This window comes from Schistocerca gregaria, chromosome 2 (genome assembly GCF_023897955.1).
Source record: "Schistocerca gregaria isolate iqSchGreg1 chromosome 2, iqSchGreg1.2, whole genome shotgun sequence".
NCBI lineage: Eukaryota > Metazoa > Arthropoda > Insecta > Orthoptera > Acrididae > Schistocerca > Schistocerca gregaria.
The window spans coordinates 519,235,437-519,260,388 of NC_064921.1; the positions used below are offsets into that span (position 1 = coordinate 519,235,437).

The 24,952-nt window shown below is 44.4% G+C and overlaps 1 protein-coding gene across 4 annotated transcripts in view; it reads right to left on the minus strand.

Moving 5' to 3' along the window:
* LOC126329703 (phospholipid-transporting ATPase IF-like) overlaps positions 1-24,952 on the minus strand; it is a 613,381-nt gene that overhangs the window by 217,290 nt on the left and 371,139 nt on the right. For 2 of the 4 annotated variants that reach the window (XM_049996200.1, XM_049996203.1), the window contains exon 2: positions 1,031-1,120. The exons of the other annotated variants lie outside the window; for them this stretch is intronic. In XM_049996200.1, coding sequence (XP_049852157.1) covers positions 1,031-1,120 — 90 coding nt within the window. The remainder of the gene's footprint in view (positions 1-1,030; positions 1,121-24,952) is intronic. 4 annotated transcript variants of the gene reach the window in all.

Sequence of the window (24,952 nt, forward strand, 5' to 3'; positions counted from 1 at the left end):
TTCAATTCTCTTCTTGTCTACACTGTTTATCGCCCATGTTTCACTTCCATACATGGCTACATTGCATACAAATACTTTCAGAAAAGAGATCCCGACACTTATCTCTATACTGTATATTAACAAATATTTCTTTTTCAGACACGCTTTTCTTGCCATCGCCAGTTTACATTTCATTTCCTTTCTGCTTCGGCCATCATCAGTTATTTTGCTGGCCAAATGGCAAAACTTATTTATTACCTTAGTGTCTCACTTCTGAATCTAATTGCCTCAGCGTAGCCTGATTTAATTCGAGTAGATAAATGAAAAACAAAAATAAAAATAGTAATCGGGCTTCGAACACGGGGCTCAGAATTGCGAAGCCTCTACCCTTGTCACTGCCGAGAAACGTGTTCGCTTATTTTATCCCCTCTTCCACTGACCGAAGTTTCTCGACAATCGGGTTGTGGCACTTGCCGTCTTCCTTGTCAGTAGGAATTACGAAAAAAAAAAACAGCCTTCTATTTTGTTCTTCGCTTTCTTTTCGTTGTCTCTCATATCCTTTAAATCATAGGTCAGTATTCATATTTGTAGCTGCGAATCTTCAATTCAGGAACAGTTCTTTAACTTCTCTGCTGCAGTGTGGTAGGGACTTAATAATAACGCTACACTGCCATGGCTTACGTCATGTAGGGTTAAATGATCACCAGGTACCTATCCCACACCATCTACAGAGATCCAAAGCGAGCAGTGTGCTCTTTTAATGAGGTGACTAAATTTTGGACTCTTAAGCTTCGACGTCGCAGATGGCTCACATGCACATTCATAACACTCAGACTTTCTTCAGAACTGAAGTTTTTTTTTTTCTCAATTGCAGCAATACAATATGTCTGTAAAGCCAACATGCCCAGAAATCCTTTGACAGAAATCTCAGCACGACTAAAATACGTAAAATCTTCAGAAAACTTTTTAGTGTAGCTGTAGCACTGAGACAAGGCAACGGACAGACACAGTGACGGCACAAAGCGTGGTACGTTGAAGTGTTCGTTGCTACCTGAAGCGCGCGGAGGAGTCGCCACCACCAGCGGGCCATGACTGGGCCCCAGCCCCCGCAGCAGCGAGCTTTACTTTGCGACGCCGGTTCCTTGAACACATCGAAAAAAATAAAGATAAGCACTCATTCACGTACCTTAATAATTTCTCAGTATTACATGTACTGCGTCCAGTACGACAGTTAATCTTATCTGCGTCATTATCGTCAGACTTGAATGGCAACATCGACAGTCTACTTCCGGTAGATAGAGAATCGGTTGATCAAACTAACAGCGAGTAAGGGTACGTGTACCGATACCAGTACGTTTAATCTGTCAGGTCAAGTATCCACTCCTATACAGGGTGTCCCAGAAATGTTTCGATAACTTCGAGGCGTTATGGAGGGTGTCTTGAGGAACAAACCGAGGATAGGAACTCGTGTGCGGAAACGTCATCCTATGGCGTTACATAGCGTCGAATTTACAGGTACCGGTGGCTGACACTAAGCTATGCCTCCAGCAGCAAACGTGACTTTGTAAGCTGAATGACCGTACGCTGAACGTCTCGCAATGTTTTTTGTTATTCAGTGATTGCGACTGATTGCTGTGATCGACATTGGAGAAGATGGAGCCAACTGCTGCGTAGACATGCGTTGTCTCCTATGAATGCGATGCTCTGTTGCCTAGGCGGATGACGGTTTCAGATACTGGTTTCAATATGCAGTTTATTTTTCTTCTGGCGATTTTAGAGGGTTCCTGGAGAAAAATAAACTGCATACTGAAGCACATATCTCAAACCGTCATCCGCCTTGGCGACAGACCATCGCATTCATAGGAGACAAAGCATGTCTACGCAGCAGCTGGCTCCATCTTCTGCAATGGAGATCGCGGCAATCAGTCGCGATCACTGAATAGCAAAATACATTGCGAGACGTTCAGCGTACGGTCTTTCTGCTTACAAAGTCACGTTTGCTGCTGGAGGCATGGCCAAGTACATAGGCACCGGCATCTGTCACTTCGACGCTCTGTAGCGTAGTTGGATGACGTTTCCTCACACTGGTTCCTATCCTCGACCTGTTCCTCAAGGCACCCTCCACAGCCCCTCGAAGACTGTCGCATTCTGTGACACCCTGTAGAGTTACACTACTGGCCATTAAAATTGCTACACCAAGAAGATATGCAGATGATAAACGGGTATTCATTGAACAAATATATTATACTAGAACTGACATGTGATTACATTTTCACGCAATTTGGGTGCATAGATCCTGAGAAATCAGTACCCAGAACAACCACCTATGGCCGTAATAACGGCCTTGATAAACCTGGGCATTGAGTCGAAAAGAGGTTGGATGGCGTGTACAGGTACAGCTGCCCGTGCAGCTTCGACACGATACCACAGTTCATCAAGAGTAATGACTGGCGTATTATGACGAGCCAGTTGCTCGGCCACCATTGACCAGACGTTTTCAATTGGTGAGAGATCTGGAGAATGTGCTGGCCAGGGCCCCTATTGGACCTGCAACAAGCGGTCGTGCGTTATCCTGCTGAAATGTAGGGTTCGGCAGGAGTCGAATGAAGGGTAGAGCCACGGGTCATAACACATCTGAAATGCAACGTCCGCTGTTCGAAGTACCGTCAATGCGAACAAGAGGTGACCGAGACGTGTAACCAATGGCACCCTATACCATCACGCCGGGTGATACGCCAGTATGCCGATGACGAATACACGCTTCGAATGTGCGTTCACCGCGATGTCGCCAAACACGGATGCGACCATCATGATGCTGTAAACAGAACCTGGATTCATCCGAAAAAATGACGTTTTGTCATTCGTGCACCCAGGTTCGTCATTGAGTACACCATCGCAGGCGCTCCTGTCTGTGATGCAGCGTCCAGGGTAACCGCAGCCATGGTTTCCGAGCTGATTATCTATGCTGCTGCAAACGTCGTCGAACTGTTTGTGCAGATGGTTGTTGTCTTGCAAACTTCCCCATCTGTTGACTCAGTGATCGAGACGTGGCTGTACGATTCGTTACAGCCAGGCGGATAAGATGCCTGCCTTCTCGACTGCTAGTGATAGGAGGCCGTTGGGATCCAGAACGGCGTTCCGTATTACCCTCCTGAATCCACCGTTTCCATATTCTGCTAACAGTCATTGGATCTCGACCAACGCGAGCAGCAATGTCGCGATACGATAAACCGCAATCGCGATAGGCTACAATCTGACCTTTATCAAAGTCAGAAACGTGATGGTACGCATTTCTCCTCCTTACACGAGGCATCACAACAACGTTTCACCAGGCAACGCCGGTCAAGTGCTGTTTGTGTATGAGAAATCGGTTGGAAACTTTCCTCATGTCAGCACGTTGTAGATGTCGCCAACCTTGTGTGAATGCTCTGAAAAGCTAATCATTTGCATATCACAGCATCTTCTTCCTGTCGGTTAAATTTCGCGTCTATAGCACGTCATCTTCGTGGTGAAGCAATTGTAATGGCCAGTAGTGTATTAACGACTTACGACTGTAAGCAAAGATAGTGTCGTCTTTAACCTAATCCAGCTCATTCCTGTTACAGATGTAGCATACGCATGATTTCTGTAGTTACTATCCTCAATTCCTTGACATTTCTTCAAAACGGTTGCGTCTGCTGTTCTATCCACTTATGAAAACAGGAATGTACACGTCGACACTATTGGATGGAGAGACCATTAACTTTTCTTCTTCCTACCTTGGAGTTTACATGTCAGCACGGAATCAGTCAAAAATCATTCGCTGACATCGTGCAAATTTATTTTTGTTTCCCACGTCCAGAAATGAAAAACTTGGAACACAGAATACTGTGTATGTTCTGTATATTTCAGGGACAAATAGAGAAGGCTACAGCAAGCACGATTTAGAGAACCTTGACGCAAAACTGACTACTGTTCTATCTGACGGAACAGTGATTTGCCTTGTCTAAATTACGTGTCTGTTCATCAAAGGCCACAGACAAGCTTCAAACTGCCCTTCCTTACTTTCCTTGGGCTTGCCAGTATTGTTCTGCCTAAACCTTCCAAAATGAATGGACAATGAATGGCTGTCTAGTGTTGCATTACATATAACTGAACGATCTAAAGATGAACGTTGAACGTCATCACTACACGTATATGTCCGCCCCGACAGCTGGGTGGTCAGCGTGACGGATTACCGTCCTACGGGCGCGGGTTAGATTCCCGGGTGGGTCTGGAATTTTCTCCGCTCAGGGAATGGATGTTGTGTTGTCTTCATCATCATTTCATCCCTATCCGGCGCGCAGGTCGCCCAATTTGGCGTCGAATGTAGTAAGACCCCCACCAAGGTGGCCGGACCTGCCCCGTAAGGGGTCCCCCTGCCAATGACACCAAACGCTCACTTCCATTTACAAAACGTATATAAGATTTCATCTTCAGGAAACTATATATAGAAATTTGGTGACCAGTTCTGAGCCTGGAAAATATCTACGGTAGTACTCACAAAATTATCTCTTGCAGTTTAAAAATAGCAATGAATAAAGTGAATATTATCAAAAGACTGAGAAAAATTTATTCTTATCTATGACTGATCATTACTTTCCGTTGCTTTTGAAGCGAGCACAAACAGTCTCGCTGCGATCACAAAAAATACTAGGTGTGGAAACACTGTGACAGATAAGATTTGTGCTGACTTCGCTTCACATGAATGTCAAAGTTTATGACGCAAGTCTGTGGATGTAATATGCGATATCGCCCTAACGCATATGCGTTCTACGAACAACACCTTTCAGCTAATGCGATATGGATAACTCCTATCTTACCTAAACAGAACCGAGATCAGGCATCCGGAGCATCTATTATTAAAAGCGTTCACATACTGAGTCGGTGCTGCATTCGAGAATATGCGAAGATTCGCAGTCACAGAGAAGGGGCACCATAAATCGCTGGAATCACAAGCTGTGGCAAATAGTTTAAAACTCGGGATCGATGGTCCCAACGTCCAGAGGTCATTTACACAATGACACTTGAAATGTCATGTCATCGAAGATATAAACAATGAAAAAGTTAATTGTCGTAATTTATGCATGCAGGCATATTTTTACCGTCTAATTTAACTGACAAATGGTTCAAATGGCTCCGAGCACTATGGGACTTAACATCTGAGGTCATCAGTCCCATAGAACTTAGAACTACTTAAACCTAAGGACATCACACACTTTCATGCCCGAGGCAGGATTCGAACCTGCGACCGTAGCAGTCGCACGGTTCCGGACTGAAGCGTCTAGAACCGCTCGGTCACAGCGGCCGGCAATTGATAAATGATTTATGTGTTGTCTGTAATACTTTTTCTGTATATACATATTTAGATAAACGTTAACCAATAATCCCAAAAACGCTAAGCATTATTTATACTGCTTCACTGGTCTATGCTTCCGCCACCTCCACTTACACACACACACACACACACACACACACACACACACACAAACACACACACACACACACACACACACACACACACACACACACACACTCTATGCTTACACTCTCGGTTCGTACCTCCGTTACAAATCGGCAACAGCCTAGTTCGTATGGTCTTCACTGACGATTATGGGCTAAAAGTAACTACTACTTCAACTCGAAGGCTGAACTGAACTTTGTGGTGTTATCCTAAGCCATAAGGAGAAAAGGAGAAACAAAACGAAACGGGACTCCTGCTCTTCACTAACTACACTAATGATACGTCAGAGAGACGTTCGCTTTTTTGTAAACATAAGCAACTCGATCAGTAGTAATAGACTCTTCAGAAATGTACGAACAGTCGATGTTGTAAGTGACAATGAGATAAATCAGTTTTTTTCTTACCAGAAGGTATTTCTTGATATACAGGGGAACTTCAAAACGAAAGTTACACATTATTATGGACGACGAAGTAATTATTATTGACTGCTGCGCTATACTTCAAAATGACACAGATACTGGACATTGTCATCCGCGGTCGTTGTCGGTGGCCTTTCTACCGGAACAGTGCCACCCACGTCCGTGATGAATTGATCAAATTGTTACCACCATTTCCGTACAGGTGGACGCGGCATTCCATTCGGTCCATATACTGACAGATTTTCACGGTGAATCTGTGTGAAGTTTAGAAGTTTTGTCCACAAGAATAATACTGTCTCGCGTACTTTAGAGTAAGTGTCCAGCAGCCGCGCCATGTCTCTCGCACACTGCGACGCACCTGCCATCTGCACCGCGGCAAAACCGTGTCTGCTGGAAACCCGGAACATGTACTCTCCTCTGTGAATGCGCCACTCTCGTTGCACAATGGTCTTACATATGTAACTTACTTTCTTAAGTTCCTACGTGTTTGTTAAATGTGCTCAGAAGCTTTGTTGGTTAAGATCATGTCACTAATTGGGAGGTTTGTTTTCTCCTGATTATAGACTACTTTATGGCATTGAACGTAACTTCACGTCGCTCGTAACGACCTGTGCAAGATAAATGCTAATTATTTCTATGTAAATCCGTAGTTTCAATGACCGGGAATTTAGACCAGATACGAGTCTGTAGAGCTATGTAAGTGCAGGCAATCGTACCGACCAAAGGTACCAGCCGACGGGGCGAGCAAATATTGCACACTCATGTTCAGAAAATGCAGATCGCCTTGAACGTTCATATTCACAGGACACATGTATTGGCATGCTCTGCAGAAATGATCAGCACTTGAACCACTTCGGCCCGCGGGTTCAAGGTCAACTTCAGTATCGCGGGGCAACATCACCTAACGGTAAAATGTGCCTGCGGCTCTCGTCGTCGCTACAAACCGAAGGTGGTTTTCGTAGTCTTTGAACGGGGTGTTTCCCGTCCCTTGCATTTAGTATCATTATTACAACAACGAATTTTCTGTTCTTCAAAGAACCAAATATAAATTTCGTCAGACAGAGGGAACTGACAGAATCTTACAATTATCGGCAATCCAGCTACTTTACTGTTCCTCCTTCAGACGTCAACAATGGGTAGCACTGAACTTCTCTGAGATCTCTAGTGGCCCAATATTATTCTTGTGAGATGGCTTATCTCATAATGATGCTAGGTAAAAACTCGTTACTGATGGATCTTATGTAGAAACAGCACTAATTTTGTGTATTAAGGAGTTTTCCAACATTTCCTTTAGAAGGAGACCAATGAATTCTTGGAACGTATCGTATTACAACTTCGCTTCTTCACTAAGGACGAGTGTGACAGTAGTATTTTAGATAAGCAATTCTGATATTTACTGTACACACTGTCACGTGCAATAGATGATACAGTACATCAAGTCTCCACATATTGACCTATTATATACGTTTATGAAAGCAAGAATAGATGACTTCCGTTGAAGTACCGGCACAAGCGTGCAATTTATCAAGAAATTAAAGGAAATTAAGTATCGACGCTGAAGAGTCAAAGCTTCATCAGTATCTGCCGATAAACGTGTGTTTATACCCTGAGTAGCGTGTTTCAGGACGCTTTGGAGACGTCTAAAAATAATTATTTTGCAGTTAGGGGCAATTAAAAATCCACAATAACACTCAGCCATTCATTTGTACTGTGTGTTAAAAACCACTTCACCGCTGTCCTTCCGAACAGAAATTCAAACTGGGCTTCTAATTTAGCAACAAATGTAAATATTTGCCCTGTAGCTATTTGAAGATTTGAACACGACAATGCTTTACGAGTCATACTGCTATTGGACGTGATACAACTTACTTTCCTCTGACCTATGAACTAACTTAGCCTGCCATTTATAGGGGGACCTACAATTTAACGTAGTTCCCGAACCATGGTGCAACTCGGTATTTATAACATGTGCAAATTATTGTCATTGGTGAAAAAAACGCTAGAACAGACTGAAGAATAAAACCCGAACCTTTGGATCTGTAGTTTGGTATTTAACCCACTTAGTCAACTAGCCACGGTACATCAGTATGTGACAAGGAAGACACGTTTCTGATAAAGACAATCAGAGAACACGATTATAGCTGTGACCAGTTTCGGTGAAATATCGGACATCTACAAAAAATGTAATGGGCAAGAATTAGAACGTCTACAACGTAATCGTAAAATCTGTAAAATTTGAACATTTATACTTAAAATAGGCGTAAAATTAAGTTATAAACACACTGACGGTTATTTAAATTTCAGTGCCATGGAAGTGGCACACAATGAATATTAAATGGGCATGAAGTATACTCAGAGTCAAACCTAGGATCTGGGAGGGGGGGGGAGGGGGGGGGGGGCTGAGCCCATAGAAATTGTATATCATCGTACCGCCTCCAAATTGTCGAGAGCACATGAAGGAATTTTCTTACTCTATCATAATATCAACCTCAACAACACGAAAAATTTTCAGACTGTTAAGTCTGAAAGCTACGTTGCTAAGATTCTCTCTCCCTCATTTTTTATCAGCCTTGGACTAGTCTCTGACTCTACTACGTGTATAGATATGCAAATGATTAGCATTCAACCGCAACCCCAGAATGTAAGCAGGACACCATCTACATACTGTATACAGGGTGGCCAGAAATAATCTGAAAATCTTGTAATGCTGATAAATAAATTTAAGAAAACCGTCGATCCACGCTGCACCGTTTCCGAGATATTTAGCATTGAAGTTAGTCAGTCATGCCTTTGAGCGCCCGAATTCAAGCGACAGATACAATTAGTGTCAGTTGCAGATGATAGCGCACCAGACTGCTCAGCCTTTGGCCCGGTTTCGATCCTTACTCCCACTCTCCCTCCCCCCCCCCCCATTTCCCATTTCTGTGTCGATATCTTGTTCGGTTTAAGGAAACCAAACGGTGAACACCATTGGCGACGCTGTCTCTGGTGAGCTGCTTGAACGTGCGCCCACAACGGCCAGATTGGCTAACTTCCATGCAAATTAACTTGGAGACGGCGCAACGGGGATCGAAGTTTTTTCTTAAATTTATTTCTCAGCGAAACGTACCCCGTAATACCCTTAAAAGCTTTTCAGACTGTTTTTAACCACACTGTACAAGAAAATATTATGCAGCGGGTTCCTCACTCATTATCACATCTGATTTGCTTTGCCAGTAAATTAGAGAAGCAGTAATTACATTTCTGACGTACTGAAGGCGGTTGCTGTCCCTATCTTCGACATCTCCGTTACGTCGTATTTCAATATAACAATGCATGAGCGCATGTGGCCCTTGCTGTTCTGACCCACCTCGATTCCGAGTACCAGGCTGTTTAATTACAACTGACGGTGTTCCGGGTGCTGCAGTGCGGACTTTATACATAGCAGGACGCTGAAACGTCGTAGGTATGTTCATTAATCAGTGTACACACGGAGTGTGCTTAAGCCAAACAATTGTTTCACTTTGTGCGACCAGTTGAAAATATGATACTCTAAGCAGTCAGAATGCGGTGCGGGTACTGGAAAATGAAAGGAACGATCAAACACTTCATTACACCGGTTCTGCCACGTTAATTAGGATACAGTCACAAGTTGCAACAAGTATTCAATATAGTCTCGCGCCTCAGCAACATGTTGCATCCGTAACATGGCAAAGTAGATAGTTGCTCGCAGCATTTCCGGTGTATTCAGAGCGACTGTATGTTATCCTTCGGATCATGAAGAATCCAGATACATCCCTTATAGATACTATCTTTCAGATATTCCCAAAGCCACAAGTCACTTGGATTTAGGTCGGGGAATCTGGAAGACCACACATCTTGAAATTGCCTAGAGGTGATGAGGTCGTTAACGAAGGTTTCTGGAAGCAAATCTTTCACCTGGCAAGCGATATGTGGTGTCGCTCCAACTCGCTTAAAAATAGTGTTGTGGACACAGCTCTGTTTTTGCAACGCTGGAATCCCATATTGCACAAGGAGGTCCTTATTAACATGCAGATGTCACTGCACACCTTATAGGACCGCGAAGTGTCACCTCCTCGAAGAGAAAGGGACCGAGAATGAAGGAGCTTGTGAAACCACACCACACAATCACTTAAGCTAGTGCAGTGGATGTTCCTGCACAATACGTGCCGGAGTAGAATCCCACAAGCGACAGTTCTGCGCTTTCACGGAACCGTGCAGAGCAAAATTGCCTCGTCCGTCCAATGGAAGTTCCCCAGCGACAAGTCATCCATTTTCATGCCTGCCAAACGACGAAGGGCAAAGTCACGGCTTTGTAGCCTATCTTGGGGCTTCATTTGGTGCACATTCTTAATCTTCTAGGGATATCAGAGCAAAATGCGGTGCAAAATCTTTTGAATATTTGACCAGGAAAGAGACAATTTCCGAGACACAACTCGGGAACAGGATGCAGAATTTGAGGCATGTGCTGCATGCTGGCTATAGTTACAGCGTCTTCATCAACAACTGCCATGCTAATAGGCCCTCTCCCTCTCTCTGGTCCACCACCTCTTCCTTCAGATTTCTTGATCGTATTATTTAGCCAATTTACTGACACTGGGCCTCTTCACGGCTGTTTCTATCGGCGATATTTCCGCATTGTAGCGCTGCTATTGAGGCAATCCTGATAAAATAACTTTACCAGTGGTGCACGGTTTTTCTTCCAAATAGCCATTGCGTTTCGTTCGGAAAACTTTAATCTTCTTAACCCTTTACACCAATAGTCAGTTCACAAGAGAAATCAACACACATCGCCAAACGACTAACAGCATACTGCCTTCAAAACAGGAAAAATTTCACATTGTGACTGTTAAAGTGCCACATTTTCATCCGGTGGCAAAAAGTGGAATTATTATTTTTTCAGCTTACAGGAGTGCACCGACTAATGAACACATATTCTACAATGTTTCTGCCCCCTGTGATGTATGCAACACTCCGAACACTGCAAGTCTAGCACCTGGTACTTTCTCCAAATCTGTTGTTTATTGGCAGTGTCGTGGGTTACCCCCCCCCCCCCCCCCCCTCCCGCCCCCGCCCAGAGTCCCACTACGATTTATGAACTCTATCACAGAGTTAAGCACCGTGGAATGGAATCCGACTCGATGCCCCGTCCCAGTCGGGTGAGAGTCGTCACTGTTGCGAGAGGTGACCGCTCTGTGCAATCAGTCTCACGCCTTATGTTTCCCCTAATCACCTACGAATGCAGTCACCTGTTCTTCTTACAATACGTAAAATTTCGTTATTTGTCATCCTCACCGGGGTTGCAGTTTTAATGGGCTGTTGCGTATATGCGACTGATAGGCGTTTATCTTAGGTGGTTTTTGATGAAATGTGCGTCCATGTTAACATACAACAAAAATAACAATTACGAGGGCGTGCTGAAAAGTAAGCCTCCAATTTTTTATGTGAACACACTTAAAGCTTTTTAAGCAAAACAAACTTTACTAATATTCTATATTGTATTTTCATGTCTACATACTGGTTTCCCAACAGTCATTCTGGCGACGAACACATTTCTCCCAACGAGAGAGCAGTTTGTTGAACCACCACTGTATGGCTTTGGTGACTTTGTTGGAAACTGATGAGAATCGAATGGAGCCAATTGGGACTGATCGGCGACAGTGAACCCAAGGGGTCCACTGTTGAAGATGATGCAGCGCTCGTCTGTTGTCTGGCATTGTCATGCTGAAAGAGAGGGCGCCCCATGTGCGGATGAATTCTTTGAATTCGTGCTTTCAGTTTTCTGATGATCTCGCAGTACCCTGCAGAGTCTGTGATGTCGCCTTTTGGCGTGAAATCCAAATGTACCAGATCTTGAACGTGAGCATGACTTTGCCTGCTATGGCATGGCCTTAAAGTTTTTAGGCGTCGGCGGGCCGTTGCGTCGAAACTCCATTCGTGCTCTGTTGTTTATGTGTCAAAATATCAACATTTAGCTTTCAGCACCTGTCGAAATGTTATTAAAGAACCCATCACCATCACGCTCAAAACGCAAAAAAAGAAATTGTTGACAGATGTCCAATCTTCTCCTTTCCATGTCAGGAGTGAACATTCAAGGCAAACACCGTAAACTCTGTACCGTACCGCAGTTCTACAATGATGAGCTCTACGCGCTCTCATGAGAATCCGCACTTACCTCAGAGCTATTGTAAGTAGGATGTTTAGGTTTTTTTTAATTGGTAACGCTGCCGCCACGTAGCGCTCTGTATGAAAATCACTGGCTGTGCCGTGTGCAGTCTGTGGCTGGTTGGCATTGTTGTAATACTCGCCATTGTAGTGTTGGGCAGCGGCAGCTGGATGCTAACAGCGCGTAGCGTTGCGCAGTTGGAGGTGAGCCGCCAGCAGTGATGGACGTGGGGAGAGAGATGGCGGAGTTTTGAAATTTGTAAGAATTCGTGTCATGAACTGCTATATATATTATGACTAGTGAGGTAAATACATTGTTTGTTCTCTATTAAAATCTTTCATTAGCTAACTATGCCTATCAGTAGTTAGTGCCTTCAGTAGTTTGAATCTTTTATTTAGCTAGCAGTAGTGGCGCTCGCTGTATTGCAGTAGCTTGAGTAACGAAGATTTTTCTGAGGTAAGTGATCTGTGAAACGTATAGGTTAATGTTAGTCAGGGCCATTCTTTCGTACGGATTTTTGAAAGTCAGATTGCGTTGCGCTAAAAAATATTGTGTTTCAGTTTAAGCACAGTCTTGTAATAATTTTTCTAAGGGGACGTTTCACTATGTCTGTGTTATCCAACGATCTTCTCTGACCAGTTTATGAACATGAATCTGACGAATCTCGTCTTTTGCCATACGTGGTCGGCCCGGGTTCATTCCCGGCTGGTTCGGATATTTTCTGCGGTCAGTGACTGGGTGTGTGGTGTTCTTATCATCATCCTTTCATCCCCATCGACACGCAAGTCGCCAAAGTGGTATCCACTCGAAAGACCTGCACCAGGCGAACGGTCCATCCGACGGGAGGCCTAGACACACGGCATTTCCATTTGACTGATGTCGATGCAACCATCACCGTACACAGCTCTCATTCTTTCCCAGATTTCAATTGGAGGCATGTTCTCTGCGGTTAGAATCACGAGTACAGCAAGCTGTCTCTAACGTACCGACATAGTTACGTTACACACCGCCATATTAGACGGTACATGTAGAAGCTCTCTAGCAGCAAACGGTTGCTACTTGCATCAGCGAAGCGGGAAAATGGGCCGAATAATATGCGTGACATGTAACGCCTCACTCGACATTACAACAGAATAGCAAATTCGGAGGTATTATTTTTCAGCACGCCCTCTTATTACACAGGCAAAATGGTAGTCGAATTTGCCAACTTCTTGCGCTAAATGCGTTCCTCAACGTGACTCTCATTTGAATTCAGCATAAGATATCGTCTCAACGTAGCAGCCGTGAAATGGAATTTATACGCTAGGGCATGGCTGCCATTGTTGAGGAGGATTCTTACATTCCTATTGATCAATTCTTTGATTACCAATTTCGCGATGTCGATTCACTTTTTCTACAGTGTTATTTACCCAGATTTTGGGAGCTATTTAATGGTTCTCTGTATTAGAACAGGTAATGAACTCGTGATTCGTAATATGCCCGTTTAACCATCTGTCCACTTCGTATGAGCAGCTTCAATGATTAGGTGGCAAAACTATAGTGACCCTGTAGCTCATCACACAGTGGTAGAGACTTCGAAATCAGGTTGTGGGAAAGAGTGTCGTCGTATAAATCTGTCTGGACAGGAAAAAACACGTTGTGGCTGGAGTTTTTCATCGACAAATTAGGAGTCAAGATCCGGGTTAAACACTACATTTCTTCCACAGTGTCCTTTGGAGGTAGGGCGTGAGAAAGTGCAGCATTATCTTTATCAGTAAATGAGAGAGAATTCTAGCTCGAGAGCCTCCTTGGTGATGTTAGAGAAGAGGAGGCTGTGCAACGTTCCCAGATTTCATTCTCTACCTTCCTTTCGGTTCATATTTGTCCTTAATTGGACAATACAATAGTTCATCCCTAACTAAGATCAGTTATTAACGCCTTACATCACCACATTCGGCGTTTCATACACACAGGTCTGAGAAAGGCAATGGAAAACTGCCACTATTAGACTTCGCCATGAGTACAGCGTAGGCTTTTATAGATTCTAACCGAACTCTCACTGAAATCATGATGTCGATTCAATTGGTCGTGTGTGCTTTTGAAAGAAAGGGAATTGAAATATTACCTTCGTCTGCAAGGTTTCACACATCAAAGATTGATTTGTGGGTAATCGAAAAATGGCAGAGTTTTATCGGTATTTCGATGCGCACTGGCCACTATCTCTGAGAGCAAACAGTGGTTAGATAAGGCCCTTCTACAGCTACATGTCCGATCGTGCGTGAGCGCAGCCAACGAGCCACTTTGCCTTTGAAAAGCTTGGACAGTGCTAAACACGAGGCGAATGTCAAACGTCCAGTACGCTGGAAGCTTGGTGTAGCAGGGCGAGGGTTGAAGAAGGGGGAGTCTGTTTTAGTTCTCGTTAAGGTTCCAACCAATCGTTCCCCCCTACAATCGTTATAAGCCCTGCATGTATCCCACATATGTATTTCCCGTTGAATGCACACATTGAAAAAAATTGGATGTTGGTCGGGCTCTCCAGCCTGCGCCCTTGCTTTGAGTAACGGCTCGCCGACTCACCTAACTAGACACGCGTCACGGCTGGGTTAAAGCCAGTACCTCAGTTCTGCCTTCCACTCTCAACAGAGCCTCTCATTCGTCTCTTGCTCGACGCTCAGTCTTGGAAGAACGTGAATAACGGAAACTGGCTTAGCCGCAGTTTGTGGGTCGTTTCTAGAGCTAAACCTCCAGTCTTCATAGGCGAGCACGCCGAAATGAAACTTCCTGGCAGCATGGAACTGTGTGTTCGGACGTCGTGGGCTTATCGACAGAGCTAACCACAAATGAGCTCCTGTGCAGCTCACAGCTTCAGTCTGTCAGACCAGCTCTCTAAACCATTTCCCATCAAGTCCTTTCTCCTCGGAGTCCTGGGAAGTATGAAGCAGAACCTATGCGAATTTGGGAAGTAGAAGAGATATGCTAGTAGTCTGAGGCTCTGAGGCGGGTCATTAATCCTGCCTGAATACCTCAGCCAGAAAGCGCACTGCCCGCGAAGTGTAAGAGTCATACACACATCAAAAAAAGTTTTGCATCACCCCGGTTCCCAGAACTCCTGAAGATAGACGTTGACTGTGGATGTTGTATCACAGACACAGTCCCATTGACTGTTCAGAGATGTCACTAAACCCGCCCAAAGATGTAAACATCCATGCATGAGCAGCGCCTATTAGACGGAGGGAGTCCGAAAGTCGATCAGTTCCAGACATTCCACCAGGAAGAAGACACACGGCTCGTGTTGTCTGTGGTTCAACCTTGCCTAGACGATCAATACCGCCGTTTGATCGCGTCAGCATTGTTACTTTGTGCCAGGACGGGCTCTCAACAACGGAAGTGTCCACGCGTCTCGGAGTGAACAAAAGCGATGTTGTCAGGACATGGAAGATACACAGAGAGACAGGAACTGCCGGTGATATGCCTCGCTCAGGCCGCCCACGTGCTACTACTGCAGCGGATGACCGCTACCTACGAATTCTGGCCCGGAGGAACCCTGACAGCAACGTCCCCATGTTGAATAATGCTTTTCGTGCAGCCACAGGACGTCGTGTTACGACTCAAACTGTGCACAGTAGGCTGCATTATGTGCAACTTCACTCCCGACGTCCATGGCGAGGTCCATCTTTGCAACAACGACACCATGCAGGGTGGTACAAATGGGCCCAACAACATGCCGAATGGGCCTCTCAGGATTGGCATCACGTTCGCTTCATCGATGAGTGTCGCATATGTCTTCAACCAGAGAATCGTCGGAGACGTGTTTGAAGGCAACCCGGTCAGGCTGAACGCCTTAGACACACTGTCCAGCGAGTGCAGCAAGGTGGAGGTTCCCTGCTGTTTTGGGGTGTCACCATGTGGGGCCACAAATGCTGCACGATACGTGAATGCCGCCCTCCGACCGATAGTGCAACCATATCGGCAACATATTGCCGAAGCATTCGTCTTCAAGGACGACAATTCGCACCCCCATCGTGCACATCTTGTGAATGACTTCCTTCAGGATAACGACATCGCTCGACTAGAGTGGCCAGCATGTTTTCCAGACATGAACTCTCTCGAACATTCATGGTATAGATTGAAAAGGGCTATTTATGGACGACGTGACCCACCAACCACTCTGAGGGGTCTACGCCGAATCGCCGTTGAGGAGTGGGACAATCCGGATCAACAATGCCTTGATGAACTTGTGGATAGGATGCCACGACGAATACAGGCTTGCATCAGTGCAAGAGGACGTGCTATTGGGTGTTTGAGGTACTGGTGTGTACAGCAATCTGGACCACCACCTTTGAAGGTCTCGCTGTATGATAGTACAACATGAAATGTGTGGTTTTCATGAGCAATAAAAAGAGTGGAAATTATGTTTATGTTGATCTCTAGGGGCTTGCTTGGTATAGACCGACAGTCAACAGGGACATTAAGTAGCATTCTGTGGCGTTCTGCAGTGAGTCTCGCTTATGTCTGTGGCTGTCTGTTTTACGCTTACTTGTCCGTAGACAACCTGGACAAAGGTCACCGGAAGCAGCGATTCTCGAGATCCTACCTCTCCAACTCCTGCAATCATGGCGTGGGGAGTTATGATAGTTGTTGGAGGAAGGCTAGTGCTCGGCAGAATGTGGCAAGAATGGTAAACTCTCTCTCTCATCACAGCCTTCTTGGCCAGGGAACCAAATGATATATTCCAGCAGGATAATTCAAGATCTCACACCACAGTTCACACCACAAGCATCTCGTATAATGTCGAGATTCTGCGCTTGACTACCTGATCCTCTGGTACCTCATCCACAGAGCATGTCCAAGACGCTACACGGACTTTCATACCAGCCTCCAGACAATAGTCTTCAAAAACAGACACGGCATGTGTTCCAAACATGACAGGGAATACCTCAAGATTACATTCAGAGGCTGTTTGCTTCCATGCTACAACGAATGCAATAGTCTGTGGGTGCTACACCTCGTACTGATGTTGATGATGGACATCAGTTCCAAATGGAATGAATGATTAGTCAATAAATACTCATTATGTAATGAACTGGTCGATAAAGTTTCATAAATTTGGAGCTGGTGCCCCTTGGTACAAGAATTTCCATTACTATCAATTTATTTGCGGGGAAGTAATACGAACTTCAATAAGTGACCTCTCAGTTGTTAAAACAGCTGTTCAGCCCAAGACAACGAACGACATGGGGTATCCTACCTGAATCCCAGGCACAAGTGCTTTAATCATTCGTTCAATACAGAGGTGCTATTCTAATAGAGTTGGAGAGCCTCTGCAATGCTATTCGGGTTTATGCCGAGTACGTAGTGGGCTGAGGAGTGAATGGGAATACGTTCGAGGAGGGAGGCATGCCAGGATAGTTGTGCAGTTGTGCAAAGCCACTGTGCCAGGGTGATGTAGTGGTTAGCACATCTGCCTAGTGAGCAGGAGACCCAGGTTCGAAACACAGCCTTGGTACAAATTTTCATTCGTCGCTTCAGTCTGTATATATACGTCACAAATGTTTGAGACCTGAAAAAGTCTATGCAACCACATAGTTGATTGTCATATAATTCTGTGGATGTGGAAAGGTGTCATCTCTCTACCCGCCAATTGCCTTTCACCCCCTCCACCCACCCCCCACCACCACCACTTACTCCTTACTTGTCGCCATCTTTCACAGAAATTCTAACCCAAATCATAATTGTTTTAATTGTTTTGTACTGCACACCTCTAAGGCTACCGGTTACTTCATTAACAGAACGATCCTACACATAGCGAGGATTTTACCAACCCAATAAATTTCCACAAAGCGATGGTGGCTGGTCTGCTTCCACAATATCGTCGCTGCACCAGCACATCACAACAGTCACAACGTAGCGATAACTTTGCGGTACAGTCCACTTGAATGAAGCGGCAGTGCAATGAACCTGACATTGTCACCCCTGCCCCACCACATTACAAGCCGAGTCACGGTTAACAGCTTAACAGGTTGCCAACGACCATCAACGCGCCAGGACACCGATGTAATTATGACGGCGAAAGGACGTTTCCGAAGAGCGGGACAACAAACCCCAGCTCCCCCCGCCCCAGCACTGGTCCTGATTTAGGGGTTTCCCTAATGTTATTTTCACAAGTTCATACCCTCAACCCTCATCGATTACCGATTACTCTGAGTTAGTGACCTGACGCGCTAACAATCTTTTAACCGACGTGGCGTAAAATACTTTAGTTTCCTAATTCTTTCAGTCGTGATTCCCGCCGTCATATCTAGTAAACCAAAAGTAGTACCGCGAACTTATAATTAAAGTGCACTTACTCATGGAGGTGTCCGCCCCCGGTAATTGAGTCGTCTGCGCGACAGAATGTTAACCCTAGCGGTCCGGGTTCGACTCCCGGCTGGGTTGGAGATTTTTCGACACTCAGGGACTGGGTGTAGTGTTGTCCTAATCATCATCATTACCTCCCCCTCGACGCGCAAGTCGCCGAAGTGGTGTCAGATCGAGAGAATTGCACCCTGCGAACTGTCTACCCGACGGGAGGCCCTAGCAACACGACATTTACATTTTTTACTCATGAAGGTCCAGTGTGGGCTGTAGTTAATGCATGTCAGCGAAATTTAGTAGATATACTGATGCGTTAATGAGAAACTGATTTACTCTCAAAAAGATTAGTTCTAACTTTGGCCACCATCAGTAAATCTGGCGCTGTACACTGTATGACACTATGACATCCACGCTGTCATTTGACAAACCATAACGGTTAATAATAAATCAACATTATGGCTTTCTCACTTGTTTGACCTTTTCAGCACACGTCCGGTTCCTATTTCATTACATATGGAAATATTCCTTTATGTCTTTCTTGCGTTTACCGCGCGAGATTTGTACCTGGTGTCCAAAATTGGAACTAATTTTGTTCAGAGTAAATCGGTTCCGCATTAATGCATTAGAATTTCTGCCAAGTTTCGCTGCCATGCGATAACTACAGCCCACACTGGACCTCAGTGAGTAGCTGCACTTTAATTACACTACTGGCCATTAAAATTGGTACACCACGAAGATGAAGTGCTAAAGACGCGAAATTTTACCGACAGGAAGAAGATGCTGTGATATGCAAATTTTTAGCTTTTCAGAGCAGTCACACAAGGTTGGCGCCGGTGGCGACACCTACAAGGTGCTGACATGAAGAAAGTTTCCAACCGATTTCTCATACACAAACAGCAGTTTACCGGCGTTGCCTGGTGAAACGGTGTTGTGATGCCTCATATAAGGAGGAGAATGCGTACCATCACGTTTCCGACTTTGATAAAGGTCGGATGGTAGCCTATCGCGATTGCGGCTAATCGTATCGCGACATTGCTGCTCGCGTTGGTCGAGATCCAATGACTGTTAGCAGAATATGCAATCGGTCGGTTCATGAGGGTAATACGGAACGCCGTGCGTCGTATCACTAGCGGTCGAGATGACAGGCATCTTATCCGCATGGCTGTAACAGATTGTGCAGCCACGTCTCGATCAATGAGTCAACAGATGAGGACGTCTGCAAGACAACAACCATCTGCACGAACAGTTCGACAACGTTTGCAACAGCATGGACTATCAGCTCGGAGACCGTGGCTGCGTTTGCCCTTGACGCTGCATCACAGACAGAAGCGCCTGCGATGGTGTACTCAACGACGAACCTGGGTGCACGAATGCCAAAATCACTTTTTCGGGTGGATCCAGATTATGTTTACAGCATCATGATGATCGCATCCGTGTATGGCGACATCGCGGTGAACGCACATTGGAAGCGTGTATTCGTCATCGCCATACTGGCGTATCACCAGGCTTGATGGTATGAGGTGCCATTGGTTACACGTTTCGGTCATCTCTTGTTCGCATTGACGGCACTTTGAACAGTGGACGTTAAATTTCAGATGTGTTACGACCTGTGGCTCTACCCTTAAAAAAATGGCTCTGAGCACTATGGGACTTAACATCTTAGGTCATTAGTCCCCTAGAACTTAGAACTACTTAAACCTAACTAACCTAAGGACATCACACAACACCCAGCCATCACGAGGCACAGAAAATCCCTGACCCCGCCGGGAATCGAACCCGGGAACCCGGGCGTGGGAAGCGACAACGCTACCGCACGACCACGAGATGCGGGCCGCTCTACCCTTCATTTGATCCCTGCGAAACCCTACATTTCAGCAGGATAATGCACGACCGCATGTTGCAGGTCCTGTACAGGCCTTTCTGGATACAGAAAATGTTCGACTGCTGCCCTGGCCAGCACATTCTCCAGATCTCTCAGCAATTGAAAACGTCTTTTCAGTGGTGGCCGAGCAACTGGTTCGTCACAATACGTCAGTCATTACTCTTGATGAACTGTGGTATCGTGTTGAAGCTGCATGGGCAGCTGTACCTGTTCGCGCCATCCAAGCTCTGTTTGACTCAATGCCCAGGTGTACCAAGGCCGTTATTACGCCCAGAGGTAGTGATTCTGGGTACTGATTTCTCAGGATCTATGCACCCAAACTGAGTGAAAATGTAATCACATGTGAGTTCTAGTATAATATACTTGTCCAAGGAATACCCGTTTATCATCTATATTTATTCTTGGTGTAGCAATTTTAATGGCTAGTAGTGTATAACCACCCCGTACCAGATAGCAGAATTTCACAGTTTGCGCCATTTTATAACACCAGTTTAAAGTCGGGAAGCGCTTTGTGAATACCACAGTACTTTAGAAAGAAATAGTAACAATCTCTGTTTTTCTGTGTAAAAAGAGATTAGAAAGTGTTACTAATAGCACAGCTTGTTACGTGCATACTTGGAATCGTCTGTAACAACCTGTACGGCGGAACTGTGGCGACATACTTTGTAGGAAATCAAGATCTCTCCTTCCTTACCGACACCAATGCAGTGGTGCAATGCTTTCAGCACCAAGATTCAAACCATATAGTTTCGGGTCAAATCCCACCGTATTAACTTGTGGAAGTAGCTGTTCAACAGCTAAAAACTTCTGAGCCCTCTCTTGTCTGCTAGCGGCTAATCTGAATATATGTGCAGATCTAAGGTTAACCCTCATAACAATAGTTTACCTTCATTCTGAAATTAGTAGTTTCTCAACCAGACTGGATTCTCCCCTTCCCCTTTTTCCATTAAACTTTGCCCCTTTCCATTTAGATCCAGTCTTTAACATATCAACGCGTGAACTGCTCTTAATTTTTCACGTTGTTGGTTTATGACTGTAACGGAAACCAGGTGGGGAATTCCCATGTTTCCTACCCCTCTGTCTGTTCACCACTTTTATGTAAAATCAAATATATTGGTTCATGGTCGAACTACATAGAACCATTGATTAATAAAATCTTTTACATATTCACCGTAGGCTGTCAAATTCTTTATACAGGATGAATTCTACTGCATCAAGTATTACATTAAATTTCTGGCCAGTTTCAACCGGTGACCATTTTCAGATTGCTGTAATTACAATACCAGCATAGTGAAAACAAAAATACTTCTCTGACATCGCTACGCTTTGCATATTGTAACTGCTTTTACACTAAATGCAACTTCTTCAGTGATATGTGTGCCATATTTAAAAACTATTTAGTGTTACGAGTGCTTAACCGAAACATTCCAGTAATTCAATACACGATGCAATAAAGGTCGTCTGGTATAAAGGATTTGGCAGTCTACTGAATACATTTAAAAAGTTTTTCGGATTCAGAGGCTGTGGGCCCATACATGAAGGAACTAACATACAAAACCAGTTAACAGCAATTACTAATTTTCTGTTACGAATGTCTAATTATAGGTAAGAAATTATTGGAAGATAAAATCAGTGATATGCCATATCTTACCTGATTGTTAGACAACTTGTCATTATTTTCAAACACAGCGCATAATTACTGATACCGTTATCGCTAAATCGACATCGTGAATCCATTTGCCGTAAATGTACCGTTATTTTATACAAGTCCTTTACACTGAATTGAAAATCGCAGTGCTTGCAATCGATTTTTACCAGCAGTGGGAATTTTGTCCACTTAATTCATAGGTAATGCACTCGGAATCGAATTTAGAGTCATTATACACCATCTAAAATTTCGTTCTTTCGATAACCAGCTTAGCAGTTACATTATTCCAAAGCTGAAAGTTCTTTTGCGACGTTTCTTTTAGTTGCTACGCGTAAAACAGTTGACTGTATTCTTGAAACTTACGTATGGTTATCTGCACTGTGCTCTTGTGAACTGTCTAAAAACTCTCAGCAGTAAAACATTTAAGACGTCACCACGGAAGTTACTTGTGTGAAAGTTTTCTGCACTATCCTACCCACTACAAGCTACCGTTGCCCCTGAACAGAACATTTCTACAACGCAGAAAAAATGTAGCTGCCTCGACCTCCATCCCAATCCACGAACATTTTTCGTAGACTCAGACGGTGAACGTAAACGTCACTTGTGACCGCGAATTTCTAAACGTAAATAGCTGAACCTTCTTATGCGGAGATTAGATTTCTTGTAGAAGAGCACAGTTTCATAATGTACGTTTGCTGACGTGGGACATTCTTGGCCGACTGTAAGTTATCTTATCGATTTCTATGTCAGCTGCCTTGTCGCAATGGTAACACCAGTTCCCATCAGATCACCGAAGTTAGGGGCTGTTGGGCTTGGCTAGCACTTGGATGGATCATCGTCCGAATCTGCCGAGTGCTGTTGGCAAGCGGGGTGCACTCAGCTCTTATGCGGCCAACTAAGTAGCTACTTGACTGAGAAGTAGCCGAAACCCGCCATGAAAACTGACTAGGGCTGGGAGAGCCGTATGCTAACCACATGCCCCTCTGTATCTGTATCTGGTGTCGCCTAAGGCCTGAGGATGACACTGCGGTCGGTCGGTACCACTGCGCCTTGATGGCCTACTCGGACGGTGTTTGTTTGTTTTATACCCCTATGAAGGGGGAACATAGCTTACCTCACTTTTTATAGCCAGAGAGATGAAGTATTCCTCCCATTCTTTTCCTTGCAGAGTTTTCACTTCATGTTCCGTCAAGGTAAGAGTTTAAAATGGACTCCAACTTCTCCAGTTATTCCTTTAAGTACCACGCAAGAAAAAGTTGCACTTAGATCTTCCGTAGAAATCATGCCGACATTGAACTAACGTCATTTACGAAAACGTAAGGGGAAAACAAAACGGACTATCCTAATTCTGTTTCCACCATCTTCGAGTTACTTCTGAAATATAGCATTACGTTGTTCGGTTAAACGGAGCATAATTCAGCAAACAGATTCTAATGCTGAAGTGGCAGCGTCGTTGAACAAGAACGTGGCGGAGAACCTTCCATGTTTCTTCGGATGCTACTAAACTCAGTTGAGGACCCATTACTTTTTTTCGTTTCATCCCCTTCTAATTGTCACCAATGTGCTGACGACCCCTAGCTGTATTTAAGTGCCAGCGTTAAGAATCTCTCTAGCATGAACTATGGCCTTAGTACGGCATCAGGGTGTGTACGAAACTTCGACCTCAAAAGGACCCACATGTTTCTCTCCGCTTTCATTTTTCTCTGCCCTTCCTCTCCCTCCATTTTTTTCTTCTATCTTCATTCTCCTTCCATTTCTCCTCCTTTGTTGACTTTCCCTTTACTTCCTCTCTTTCTCTCTCTGAGCCTGTCATCAATTAACTCTGCATTGTCATAGCTACTCTTCGTATAAGATTACTTTTATCTGACGTAAATGCTTTAGATTATTATTATTATTATTATTATTGTCTTTACATAACTGTAAACGCACATTCCGTTGTATTAGTAACAAGAGCATCAAGAAGGATGGTTTACCCATGTAAGTGATGCCGATAAGGCTCCATTCTCGCCAGATAAATTTTATACATTAACAAATAGAGAAGTAGAGATGACATATTTCGAAGTGTCAATGTGTTGAACATTTGAGAAATTGTATACGGCACGGGACTGGAGCCAAGTGCCTACCTTTATGAGGCAGTGCGACACCGATTTCACTCAGCGTGCACACTTGACAGATCGACACAGAGCTTCAACTTTCCGCTAGCTTCGTGTTAGAAGAAACGTCTCTGTGCAGTCTAGAAGACATCGAGAGGGGATAGTGACGGATTGGAGCCTTCAGTGAGTCGGTCTGCGGGGCGCACGAGTTGATTACAAGCGGCAGCGCACCGTCCGCGGAAGGCAGGTTTCTCAGTTTGGTTCCCCATGCAGTAAGCAGTTTTAAATTGGTGAAAATGTTGATATAAATACATACTTTCGTGTGTTAGTGGCAAAAATCGCACCTCACCGCGAATATCGAATAACAAGTGAACTGGGAACTGAATCGAAGATACATCTGGAGAAGAGCAATCGGTTTATATAATATAAAACGCTAATGCTTTCTATAAAACTTCCAACAAATTTTGGTTCTTTTAGTTTATCCCCGTTCCATCTCCTTAATTTACTAAATCTCTGCAATTTCCTCTATGATATGCTGCAGTTCGTAACCAATGAATTATCATTCGAGTTCATGTCCTGCGTGGCAAATGTTTTGCGGTTTAAAATATAGTTTCTAAATCTGTGTCTTCGCATTATACGATCATTTTAAACCTTCTGGTGCCTCCAGGTCTTTTTTTTACGTATGCAATGTCCTGGCATGATTCTTAAATAAGTATTGGCAATAATTAAATTACGCTCTGTTTGAAACAACAGTCACCACACATATGGCTCTACTATTATACAAAGACAAGACGTTGTTTAACGTTGTTATCAAAGATCTCGAAAAGCTTATACTTCCAATTTTTGTACAATTCTCTAACAAACATTCGGATAGACATAAGCTACATATTTTGAATATATTTAATATACACTGATAAGCCCGAAGCCGGCCTGAGTGGCCGTGCGGTTCT